This window comes from Colletotrichum gloeosporioides, assembly GCF_011800055.1.
Source record: "Colletotrichum gloeosporioides strain Lc1 chromosome Unknown consensus_7, whole genome shotgun sequence".
Taxonomy (NCBI): domain Eukaryota; kingdom Fungi; phylum Ascomycota; class Sordariomycetes; order Glomerellales; family Glomerellaceae; genus Colletotrichum; species Colletotrichum gloeosporioides.
The window spans coordinates 670,546-682,765 of NW_025544652.1; the positions used below are offsets into that span (position 1 = coordinate 670,546).

A 12,220-nucleotide genomic window follows, 5' to 3' on the forward strand; every position below is an offset into this window, starting at 1 on the left:
CTCGGAGGTTTCGTCGTGTGAGGTGGGCTGCGCTGGCAGTTCTCGGCGGGGATCCTGACATACCCCCCGGCTGTGCTGGGCTGACTTTCCACAGAGGTTCCTGGGTGAGCTGCACGGGAAGGACCCTCAAGGCCCCAAGGTAAGGTCGGGTAGGTACTTCAGGGACCGTGAGGCGCTCTGCTTGCCCTGTGGTGTTGCTACCTACTGCGGTATCAGGCCAAAGTTTTACCCCCTGTGCAGGTATTTGTGGCTCAAGCAGACCAGGTGCGGTACATCGATCGCAGGCAAAAGACGGGCCATTCAGCAGTTATTCCAGAGCTCCCTGTGGGACCGTCAGTCCCCACGATACGTGGCTGGGGGTTTTACTTACCCATACAACTAAGTACGCAATCCGCGGCCTGCCAATTCCCGGGGTTTGGGGGAACTTCCACGCCTTTCCGCAGCTAAAACAGGTACGTACCTGGTCTAAAGTGCCTGCGGGTTCCTTCAACAGCTCCGTGCCGGCGCCTGTGGAATCTGAGCGCCACCCGCCCCACGTCGGGAAGCTCGCAGCTGAAGGCAGGTACCCACTTTACCTAGCCAGAGTGCGACTGACCGCTTTCTGCCGGTTGCTGTGGCCCGTGTGGCTGGTGCATTGTTTTTCTGCCAGCCATTTCTGGCGAGACACACTGCGACCTGCATCTGCCATATCCATCAACATCGTCAACTCGACCACAGAAGCGGCGCACTGAACCACGCTCGCGCTTGGCGACAGCGCAGCGTCGGAAACGACAACTTACTAACACACCACAGGTTTTCAAAAGAAACGATTCGGTAAGTTGTCCCCACCCGGGCGGGTGCGCAAATCTCAAGCATGACTGACGTGGTTCAGAACAGGCCCTGACCCTGACGCCGTACATCGACCTCGACTTCGTGACTCCAACTTCGATACCCTCGATACCCAACACAGCACCCAAAATGTCGTCCTCCGTGAGCAGGTCCGCCGTGACCACGCCCGTCAGGTCGACACCACAGAAGACCGCCGCTGTTGTTGACAGCCCGGGTACCTGGAGACATCCTCGTCTGAACGAGATCACGAGACGACGCAATGCGACCACCTTCTCCGAGAAGAACGTGAGGAAGATCGCGTACAACATTGCCTTTCTCCTCGGTCTGTGGCTTTCTCAGGTCGTCGCACGATCATATGTCCCTACTTCCTGGTATGTTTGACTTTGCCCTGAATGTCTCGCCGTCCTCTTAACAGATAATAGGGTCAATCCTTCTCTGCGATCGTACCTTGGCTGGGCGTACTACGCGATCCAGCTCTTTCCTCTCGTAAACATCGGCATGGCTATGCTTCCGTTGTTCCGTCCTGCCGACGATCTTGCCGACATCCCCCTCACGCCTGCCCAGCGCAAGCTTCTTGGACTGCCCCCCAGCGCAACGGCAGCCACTCCTGATGCTGTCTACAGCACGCCGCCGAGATACTCACGCACGCCGTCCCTGGCTGGCTCACCCGCGAGCAACAGAAGCTTCTCTGGCTCTCCACTGTCTGGACGGGGCAGCCCGGCGCTCGGGTCCTCGTTCAATGGACAATCATACTCGCCCTCTCCTCTGAACGGCAGCCCCTCTAAGTTTTCAGCTAGTCTGAACAGCAACCGGAGGTCATCTTTCAGTTCGTCCACCAACTTCGGTGCGAGCACCAACAGCAACCTGGGCGCCAGTACCGCCTCTTCTCTGTTTCCCGACCCCGGAACACCAAGCCCCTCGACGGGCAAGCGCACTAGTGTTGGCTTGAACAACAAGTGGCTTTATGAAAGGGGCAGGAGATCTTCGGGAGGCAGCTGGATGCACTAAGCGTGATGACGGTTCTTCGCAAACGATGGAGTAATGCATTCGAAGTGTTTGGGGCTTTAGACTGTGGTTTCTCTGCCAGCCTGGAGAACGGCGTTACGGGACCGCGTGAAGGGTCTTTTCAGGAGATGCCTAGCTCCGTTAATGGGATTACTATACCACCAAGCGGATTCTCAAGATGACGCGCATGAGGAGCAAGGGTTGTACATAGACGTCAATCTACAGAACCTGCGGGTCATAAATGGGACTAGGACTTCGAGGATCAGTCAAAACACGTGCATAACTTGGGTCAATCACTCCACAATCGATGTAAGAAAGAGCATCGATCAAAGGAGGCGGGGGAGAGAAGGGCGTCGTGCTCTTGTCTGGTTTCCCCTCACAGTTTCTACTATACTTAGAGGTTAGATAATGCTACGAGAGATGGACCTTCCTTCAACACCTGGAATCTGGGCGTGTGTCAGTCGCGCAGGTACGTACCTCGGCATCAGGAAATGGAAGGATGCGACCTCAAGATACGGGAACACCTACCCCGCTTTCCAACGTCTATTGGCCGGATTGCAGCTGCGACCCGCCTTTTTGGCATTACGTAGCACCCGGGCGCCCTTTGGTCTGGAACCATTAACCGTCGCCTTCCCAAGCTTCTTCCGTCAGAAACGTTCTGATAGATATGAACGCTCTGTGACAACATGGGTGCCAGCGACTCGAAGCTCGTCTTCAAGAAGGGCATCTTCAGGCTGTCTGAGGAGCGTCACATTCCGGCCGATGACCCTTACTGGACCTCTGTAGGTACTCCTGCATCGTGTCTTCTTCCCAGGCAACGTCTACTGACCACATTTCGACAGTTTTGGGAGCTCCCCGAATCCTCAGAGGACATCTTCAGCCTCTTCGCTCCCGCCGATATTCGTCGCACCAGAGATAAAGCACTTGAAAATCTAGAAACGCTGATACTTGCAATCACATCTCGACTGTTCATATTGCGCCACCATCCCTCGTTCCCCGACCCTGAGATCGCACCCGAACGAGACGCTCTGAACTGTATCCGAGTCCTGACGCGCATCCTGCCCTTCATCTACGAGGCTGATAACCTTCAACAATGGGAAGAAACATTCTTTTGGGGTGCTAGGCGGAAGAGGACGAGGCAATCCGCCATTGCCAACGAAGTGCTGTTCGACGGAGCCCAGGATGGCCCGCGATCACCCAAGCCGAGGAACGACCCTGAAGACTTCGAAGACGCCAAGCCTCTCGCCGAGGAGCTTATCGACACTCTCGTAGACTTGCTGTTCTTTTCCGATCTCACCTTACCCAAACAACCCAATGGACGCTCGAAAGTCACGTACGCCATCTGGCAGAGTGGCGTGGGCTGCAATACCGCAGTAACTACCACCAAGGAGTTCGAAAGCAACCGTAGCGAGATTCTCCGCTTGCTCATGACCATGACAAGTCAGAGCATGTATATGTCACCCAACGCTCTTCCACAAAAGGGTGTCCGGGCCTTGACCCATATTTGTACATGCCCCGACAAGCAGGTCGTGTTGTCGGTTCTCTGCTCGCTGCTGAATACTGTACGTGCATGCATCTTGCGGCCCCAAAAACCGAAACTATCGCTGACAGGAACAGACCCTAAAGTATAACCCAGCCACCTGGCGTGTTCCTTACAACACGCTCGTCTTCAAAGACGAGAAGCAGATTCTGGTGACTTACACACTACAACTGCTGCTGGTATTCTTGCTATACCCAATACCCGAGCAGGATGGCACGACGCCCAAGAACTTTTATCGTCATTTCCTTGGGCGACTTCACCGCCCCCAGGACTTTCAGTTCATCGTCGACGGTATGACGCGAATTCTCAACCAGCCGCTCCAGGAGAAGAGCTCGTATATTCCCAGCGGACAGACGGGGGCCAAGTTTGCTCCAGAAATCATCATGCTTTTCTGGGAAATTACGCAGTGCAACAAACGATTCCGTTCATTCATCATCGATACAGAGCGACTGACGGATTTTCTCGTCCTGACCCTTTTCTACGCTCTGGAGTACAAGAATGATCCGTCCAAGCAAGGGGTAGTGCGGATGTGTGCCTTCTTGCTCCAAACTTTGAGTGTGGAAAAGAATTTTGGCACCAATCTCAACCGCACTTTTGGGCGACAAGAAAGTCTGCCTTTGACCATTAGAATACCAGGATTCAGCGGAACATACGCTGACTTCTTGATCCACGTGAGCAATGCTGGTGCACTTGAAATGAAGCTCTGCTAACTGCGGCTAGTCAATCTACAATCTCATCACCACGAGTCAAGGCAGACTGAACGCTATCTACCCAGCATTGTTGGCCGTGATCAACAACATCGCCCCTTACCTCGAAGGACTCAGTCCGGCATCTGCATCGAAGCTAATGCAGCTGTTCTCTTCCATGTCTTCCCCCTCGTTTCTTCTGGCAAATGACAGTAACCACGACCTCCTGAGGTCACTAATGGAGTCCATCAACGCAGTCGTTGAGCATCAGTACCAAAGTAAGTTGCCGCCTTAGGGATGTAGGGTGCAGCTTTGCACCCGCATCCTCAGAACCACGTTTATCTAACGACCGAACAGAGAATCCAGAGTTGATCTTCTCGATCCTGCGCAATAAGAAACGCATTGAAGCACTGCGTACTTTTACGCTTGAGAGTGGCCAGGAGGAGATTGAGAGACGCAACCGTCGCCGCAAAGAGGCTGCTGCCAGCGGTGATGGATTGGAACCAAGTTCGGTCAGAAGCTCCGTTGAAAGCCTCCGCAGCCCGACGACTTCGCAAGCTCGGCAACCCACCCTCAGCGATGTGCCTGAAGAAGACGGAACTTTCGCGATCGGGGACGACGACGACGACAGCGATGACGATGATGACGACGAAGACGATCATCGCCCTACGCCAGCCCAGTCTACTACAAGCGAGAACCCGTCCGTCACATCGTCCCAAGCTGAATTTGCGGAGGATGCAGTTCCCACGCAACTCCGCGGAATGTCGGAGAAAGCCAGGGGAAAGATGCCCGCTGGCGTACCCAATTTCTCCCGACAGAACAGCACCACAAGTCTAGGTGGCTATTCCACCAGTGGACAATCACAGGCCGGCGCCTTTGAGCCAAGTGCGCAGTGGATCGAGAGCTGGCTTCCAGAGCTCCCGCTCCATACCATGCTCACTGTGATTCAGCAAGTGTCAGCCCTGCTGCCCCGTCAAGCACTTGCTGGCGAATCCGCGAACCGAGAGACGCTGCAAAAGATACAGGAAATCAGGCTGGTAGGTGTAGACCCAACACCGCCTCGTGTTCATTCGTTCGAGTGGTCACAGTTGTCTCTGGGCTGGTACGAATCACTCCTCTGGGGTTTCGTCTTCACCAGCGAGATCCAGGTATCTAAGGGTACAGTTGGAATCTGGAACGGGACAGCAATAAAACTGTTCCGCGTCCAAGAGACAGCTCCACAAGGTCCCAGCTTGACCTCACCTAGAGGAGCAGTAGACGCCGTGGGAAGCAACATCGTATCCCGCATCGGCGCCATGAACCTTCGCGGTGCTCCGGGAAGTGCTGCACCAGGTGCTCCGCAACGACCTTCTTGAGGCCGGAATCTTCATTTTGAGGCAAGACGTCTACCGATCGAACATATCCAAACCCAAATGAACCATGGTCGCGGAAAATGGAACAGAGAGCATGTCACATCAAACGACTGGACTTGTGGATGTAATGAAGAATGAGAGATACCTGAGGGGACGACAGCCCCCAAACGTGCGAACACTCGAACTTTTCGTCTTCGAGGAGAAGGTTGGTGCATGACTTGCAGCGAGACTAAACGCGACGAAAGAAGGAATTCTGGAGACGCCCGGTAGAGCGCCGGGGTGGTACTGGACTTGTGATCAGGTTACAATTGGCGTTGGAAGGATCAGATGTGGCAAAGGACGCGTGTTTGACTATCACACCTAGGCATGAGCAAGCTGCTGAGAAATGCATACACCGAACTGCCTTTATCACACATCTTCTCTGAGGCTGCAACTGACAGAGACCAGGCGCGAATCACTCAGATGGCAATCTGAAAAAGATGGGAAACTTAGAGGGTGTGGCTGATGTGGCAAGTTTACCATCCCAACTGAACAGGGGTATGGATGAAGCATAGCCAATAGATGCACTAGCTCCAAAGTTCCGTCCAAGATTTAGCTTGGTTGATGCAACTCTGTTCCTGGCAAGGACAGCAAAAAGCGGTGATCATTTCCGAATATTGACGGGGATTCGTGTGCACCGCCACATGTCCACCGGCGTGCACCCGTTCTAGACTTGCTATCCCACCTTCACGACCACTCAGAGGCCTTCTAACACGTAGGGAGGAGACAAGCCACAATGCCACAACTCGACCAGGACGACGGCACGACGGATATTGAACATGGAAGCGCTCGCTTGGAGAAGAGGAAGGTCCGGACCTTATTAAAGTCCCCGGCGATATCAATGAGACTTTGCAGGGCGTTGGTTCCCAGTTGGGTAACACTTATTGCTTTGGGTTGCTTACGTGGTTGATGCCCTTATTCAATACGCCCCGTCCCAGATTGTTGTTCACCGGCATTTCTTCGTTTTGCTCACCGTCTCTTGGGAGACTTTGTTTACATTACTTGCTTCTGGAAAACTGAAAGAAGGATTAGAGTTTGGTCGTCGATGGCTATGCCCGCTCACCATGGTGACTCCTCTTGAGAACAGCGCCGTCTTGGCCGGTGATGAGATTAGGCCTTACCGCATCCATGTGAGAGATTCTTAGCAAGTTGTGAGGGGGCTTGATGACTGACTCAGTACGCCTTAGGTTTCAAGCAAATACCTCGATCTCACGAAGCAAAAGTTGGAGCTCACCAGATTGCCTCATGAGACGTCAGAGCCGAAGTCGCAGGACTGGTGGGAGCCGAAGCCTCAGATCGAGCCTCTCGTTGACTACTGGTGAGTTGTCTCTTCATTTATTGAGAGAAACGCGTTGTTGATGAGAGCACACAAACAGGCTTGAAAAGTACGACTGGCGAGAGCAAGAAAGGCTGTTCAACGCACAACTCCCCCAATTCCGTACAGCAGTCCTCATCCCAGGCACCGAGGCTTCCGTGCGGTCTCACTTTGTCCACGTCAGGTCGTCTCATAGCAATGCAGTCCCTCTGCTTCTCATTCCCCCGTTCCCCTTCACAAATCTCTCACTCCAACACCTCATTCAACCTCTCGCGGAGCCGGAGGATCCGGAGAATAAGCAGCCTTTCCATGTGGTGATCCCGTCTTTGCCTGGTATCGGCTTCAGCGATGCGCTCCCAAGTAACGCATCCGTCATTTCGGCGACGGCGGAGGTTCTCAACACCGTCATGACAAGACTTTCGTACTCGACATATGTCGCGACAAACACAGCTTCGGCCGCCTCAAGTCCCGCAGAAATCGACTGGAAAATCGCAAGCTACCTGGCAGCCCACTACCCCAACAGCTGCGTGGGCGCCCATTTCATCAACCCGTCCATCAAGGTACCAACTGCGCAGGCAGCGCCTCTGGAGTGGATGAAGTGGTCCATCGCAAAGTTCTTCCGCGCCCCAGTGCTGGGTTACCAGCGTGAGGACTTTGCTTCCTTGGACCGTGTCTCCGCGTCGCCGGCGACCCCTCCGCCAGACATGCTCGAGCCGAACACACCATCCTTCGCCCTCTGCGACTCGCCGGTTGGGCTCCTCGCGCTCGTGCTCAAGGTCCTCCGCGTCTTCGGGGCGCAGAAGCAGTTCTCGCCGACAGAGATCGTCACTCTCACGCAGACAGCGTGGCTTCCCGGCCCCGAGGCCGCACTGCGGTTTTGGGCTCACTGTCTTGCCCACAAGGAGGAGGCGCCGCCGAAGTTGGCTGTGAAACCCAAGATCGCAATGACGGTGTTCACCGGCGAAGCAGCCACTGGGCCGAGTGATGTTGAAGCGCAAGCCGTTGCGCCACGTCCGGCGTCAGTCTCATACGCGTGTCCGGCGTGGGCGAAGGTCTCGTACAAACTCCTCCACACGCGCCGGGCATCGGTAACACCGGGCTTGGTCGCCTGGGACGCCCCAGAATACATTTTTGAAGGAGTCCGCGGCCTGACGAAAGAACTCCTCGCCATCGACAACACGCTGAAACACTCAGACCAGACTACTGCGCCGCTCCATGGGGTCAGCGTCCAGGCTGATGGCTCACAAGGCGCGCAACAGCCAGGGAAGACACCGGGAACAGGCGATCATGTGCCGTCAACGCCGCAGGCCGAGGCCTCGTGGCGCCTTGAGAGGATTCGCGAGGCTTCGGAGACGCCCAACAAGTCGCAGAAGGACGGCGGAGGGGTGGAGGTCGATTTTGATCAGGCTAGTCCTGATACCATCGTGGCCACCTCTCCAGGCAATTAAGTTGCTTACATACGGCTATGTATTGAAGCTTTTACTTTGTTTGATGATACCAAGATACAAGCTCTGCGGGCATGAAGACGATGAACACGATAGAGGCAGGGACGGTTACGAAAGGATTTTCGTAGGAGCATATTTAATATGTTTACTTAATTCACACAAGAACTGTGTCACATCATCCCTTTCCTCGCCACAGTTTCATCATACAACATGAATGTGGCTGATTTTGGCGATTTTCCACCCATCATTGATCATGCTCAGACATTAGCCAGTAATGCAACGAGTACAGCCGCATAAGCGCAGACACCAAGAAGCATGCTGTCGGCCTTACTCGGACGAAGAGCCATAGGTGCGCTGAATAGGGTCATGAATGAAGCAAGGAGCCCGACTGTAGCTGCTCTGCTCATGTCTTGAACAAGCGAGAACAAGATCACCGGGATCGGCAATAAGAACGCGTAGAAACATACGAAGAGAGTCTTGAACAGAAAGCGCATCGTCGCGGTAGACTAGAAGAAGATGTTTCTCTCTTTTCTCGTTCTTCTGTCCTCGAGTATGGGTTGCGTAGCAGAGAGAGAGGATCGGCATGCCGTCTCTGGGAAGGGAAGAGGGCCGCAGTTACGCTTACCGCCAGGAGGAAGCTCGGGAGCTTGTAGAGCCATGCTTCAAAAGCCAGCCATAATGGATCCGTTACCGTATTGACAAAGTCAGAAGGGTGGTTAAGGTAGGCCAGTTCGTCCTTGCTTTAGTGCCCGCCTACTTTGTTATTTCTAGCTATGTTGCAGTATTCGTGGTACCAAACCTCGTGAAGGGACTTTACCGCCTGATCGTTGATCAACATCTGGTCTTGCCACGGTTAAGTTCAGCATCTCCTATGGAGGCGATAAGGAGTTGGGCATACAGTAGTTGGGTAGCAGCAAGGAACCAATTTCTTAGATTGTATCAGATACAGTCAAGGGAAACCGACTGTGTACACCTCCACTTGACGACGCGACTTGAGCATCACGGTCTGGCACTCCGTTGTCTGCTGGATCATGTTCCAGCTTGAAGAAATGCCCTTCCAGTGCAGCCAACCAAATTTGATTGCCGAGTAGGCATCGCTGGGAGAGGCAACCAAACCTGCGGCATATTGCACAGTTTTCGGAGTGTTCCTATGAGGCTGCGAGACGCGGCAAGCCCTCACGATATCTCTCAGCTTGAGCAGTGGCTTGTCAACAAGAGGCAATCAGCCAATCGTAGTATGGAACTTACGTTCATCGCGATAGAAATAATCTCCAGAGGCTTTCTTGCTTGAACCGTCTTTAGTGCCGGTTAGCTGAGCTCCCCTGCGCGCGGTTGTTGGCAGAGGCGGACCTGGAGACGGATGATCTGCACATCGCAATAGGTTTACCAAAGGAACTTATAGGTAGTTTCCAGCGGATTTGGTGGCCTTTTTTCTTCCTTTTTTTTTTGGGGGGGGGAGGGGGGAGGCGGCGAGGTGTCGTTGTCTACACGGCCAACCTCGATGTTGGTCATCGGCAGAGTCGTCATTGCTTGATCAGGTCCGGAAAAGGAGCACTCAAAAAGGAGTTTTCGGCCATCGTGGGCAAAATGGCGCAATGGAACAGACGATAGAGTTAGATGTATAGAGCAGTGATTGATGGGTTAAGTCGAGACAGATGACTTGATTAGAGCACCACGATGCGGGAGCCTCACAGAAGGAGAAAAAAGTAGGTAATGCTGGTCGTCGAATCCTCTTTTCAGACCCCAGATAGGGGAAGTGGTGTAGGGGACAACGTATGAGGGGCGAAATCTCACAGTACGCGCCTTGAGGTGCTGACCTGTCTACCCTCCTGTGGACATGCTGCTTCGAGGCGAACTGTTGCGGTGAGCCATGGCGTGATGGGCTGCTTGTCTATTCGTAGCCTTCTTGACGACTTCTAACGGACGACAAACTCAAGTGATGGAATGGCGGCTGGAGCGCCAAAATGTTGACGACATTCCTTGGAAATGGCTCTTTCAGAGTGACGGGCCAGGTCTCCTGAGGGTAACCTGTCAAGTGATAGGGCTTTTCTGGCGCTTTGGACGAACATGAAAGCTTCTGCCACGAATCGTAGTTACTTGGAGGCTACAGAACGAAAATAGAATCACCGCTTGAACCGAGATAACAAGATAGTAGGCACAAAGCATTTAGAGCGCGGCTTTAGGTGCGGACAGGATCATGGCTGCGTTGGGCTGCGACCAACGCGATTGATACCTTACGGAGTCGAAGCGACTGCATTGAATCAGAGAGCATCACCGGGGGGCGGGGGGTGGGGTTGCATCAACGAACCTGTAAATGATGGAGCATTAGTTGTTGGCTGAGAAGAAGAAAGTTGTGCTGACGTTTGCGCTCATGGCAATGAGAGACGCACAAGATGTTGAAACACCGCCATTGCGTGGTCGATCAAATACGAGCCTGGGTCGCATGAAAGTGACCCCGGAGCTGAGATGGAGCAATGAATGAGCAAGACACACAACGTGCGAATTCAAAGACGATGAGAAATACTGGGAAGGCGACAAGGTGACACTGTGTGTCAAACTTCCACCACAGCAACCTGTGGATGGTGATATAGAGCCAGTGGCTCGAAGGCATGTTTGAGAGCCGGGCAAAGGGATGCGAGAAGGCCAGGATGAACGGAAGCTCGTGCGTGGCCTGCGTCTCAACTCCATATACCGAAAGTACGGTGCGCACCAGTACCGCCCAGCATGTGTCGAACTTGGTTGAGATCTGGCTCAATAGAGAAACCTGACAGAAGGGCGCGGTCTGAAAACACAGAAAGAGGAAGGTGCTCCATTACCCCCTCTTTAGCCAAACCTTGCTGTGGATAGTTCCCGTTCCACCAACCCCACGTGTCCCGCGGTTTGACCCGAGCAATATCCATGGAACCACGAGCGACGACATCCGGAAATGTTCTCCAGCAAACCCATCAAGGCTGCCGGAGTCGATTCCCATCACATAGCCCCCATGCACGTGCACACCCCGCTGGTGCCTTACGTGCGTTGAATAGTAGGTGGCCTCTCTCAATCGCATTTCATTTAAGTCTGCAGCGATCCGCCCGCGAATCTGGCCTTGTCAGCTGTCTTCGCCAACGAAGCTAGATTGGCCGACGTTCCTTGTCGCTGGCTGCACGTCATAACCGCCTTGCGCGTGGCGCCGTGCTAGCGAGAGCCGCCGGCCCTACAACAGTCCGGATGAGGTCCAACGACACGGGACAACTTCGACGACGTCTGTTGTCTTTAAGGTTAGTACACCTCCCTTGAACACCCGATTTTTTCGCCGTTCGCGTCTGAAAGACCACAGGGTGCGACCGATGGGATGGCTTTAGGCCAGTCGAACCGAGAACGGACCGAGGGTCGTCAATCCGGAATGTTCCTGGCTATCGCCTTGGCCTCTCATCCGCGCTGATGGCAAGTGTCAGAAAGCCTGTGATAAGGTTAGGAACGGTTCATGGACATGTTGCAAACTTACCTGGCGTCCGAGAGGACTCGAAGTGACGCTGTCGCGCTCATTTTTCAGCCTGTGCTTTTGCAACGTTCCCGGTTGGCGGGGTTACGGGCAAGAAGCCGATGGCCCCCACTATTGCATACAATGAGTACGCTCTCTTTCTCGGTCTCTCTCTCTCCTTTTTCTCTCCTGCTGCATCAACTGCGACTGTCAATATTGGAGTCGAGAATCGAGAAGAAAAGCGAAAGGGAACAATAGCAACGGGCGAAGAAGATGTAGGAAGTCGGGGCAGGCAGAGGCGGCCTTGCCTACAAACGAAGGATTGAGCGGGCAGCGAAGCTGAACCCCAGGGTGTGTTGCTCGGTTTAATGAGCGACAGGGTTTCCTCTGCGGGGGTGGCCTTGCCGTCAAAGGTTGCCATTCGCTGTACAGAGCGTGGCCGCCTGCCCACTGCCTATGTAACAGTCAGAAGACTTCCCGAGCTCGTTCACAACACAACGCTTTTCAGCCGCAAACCCGCGCCCGCAAGTCTGGCCCAGACACACCG

At 54.1% G+C, this 12,220-nt stretch overlaps 4 protein-coding genes across 4 annotated transcripts; 2 read left to right on the plus strand and 2 right to left on the minus strand.

Moving 5' to 3' along the window:
- Positions 1–792: 792 nt before the first annotated feature.
- GCG54_00001609 (Ubp5-interacting protein) lies at positions 793–5,414 on the plus strand (the record flags this gene model as incomplete). Its single annotated transcript, XM_045401723.1, has 8 exons — positions 793–813; positions 877–1,199; positions 1,251–1,784; positions 2,531–2,615; positions 2,676–3,395; positions 3,451–4,044; positions 4,094–4,337; positions 4,417–5,414. Coding segments are annotated over 8 exons (3,519 nt in total), but the record flags the coding sequence as incomplete, so codon positions are not given.
- A 1,100-nt stretch (positions 5,415–6,514) lies between these two features.
- Positions 6,515–8,213, plus strand: GCG54_00001610 (putative epoxide hydrolase; the record flags this gene model as incomplete). Its single annotated transcript, XM_045401724.1, has 3 exons — positions 6,515–6,580; positions 6,638–6,768; positions 6,827–8,213. 3 exons carry the CDS (start codon positions 6,515–6,517, stop codon positions 8,211–8,213), a joined length of 1,584 nt encoding a protein of 527 aa, XP_045270453.1.
- A 254-nt stretch (positions 8,214–8,467) lies between these two features.
- Positions 8,468–9,048, minus strand: GCG54_00001611 (uncharacterized protein; the record flags this gene model as incomplete). Its single annotated transcript, XM_045401725.1, has 3 exons — positions 8,468–8,716; positions 8,836–8,946; positions 8,968–9,048. 3 exons carry the CDS (start codon positions 9,046–9,048, stop codon positions 8,468–8,470), a joined length of 441 nt encoding a protein of 146 aa, XP_045270454.1.
- Positions 9,049–9,159: 111 nt separating this feature from the next.
- Positions 9,160–9,464, minus strand: GCG54_00001612 (uncharacterized protein; the record flags this gene model as incomplete). The annotated part of the gene is made up of 2 exons (XM_045401726.1): positions 9,160–9,414; positions 9,459–9,464. The coding sequence occupies 2 exons, from the start codon at positions 9,462–9,464 to the stop codon at positions 9,160–9,162; spliced, it is 261 nt and encodes an 86-aa protein (XP_045270455.1).
- Positions 9,465–12,220: the final 2,756 nt, after the last annotated feature.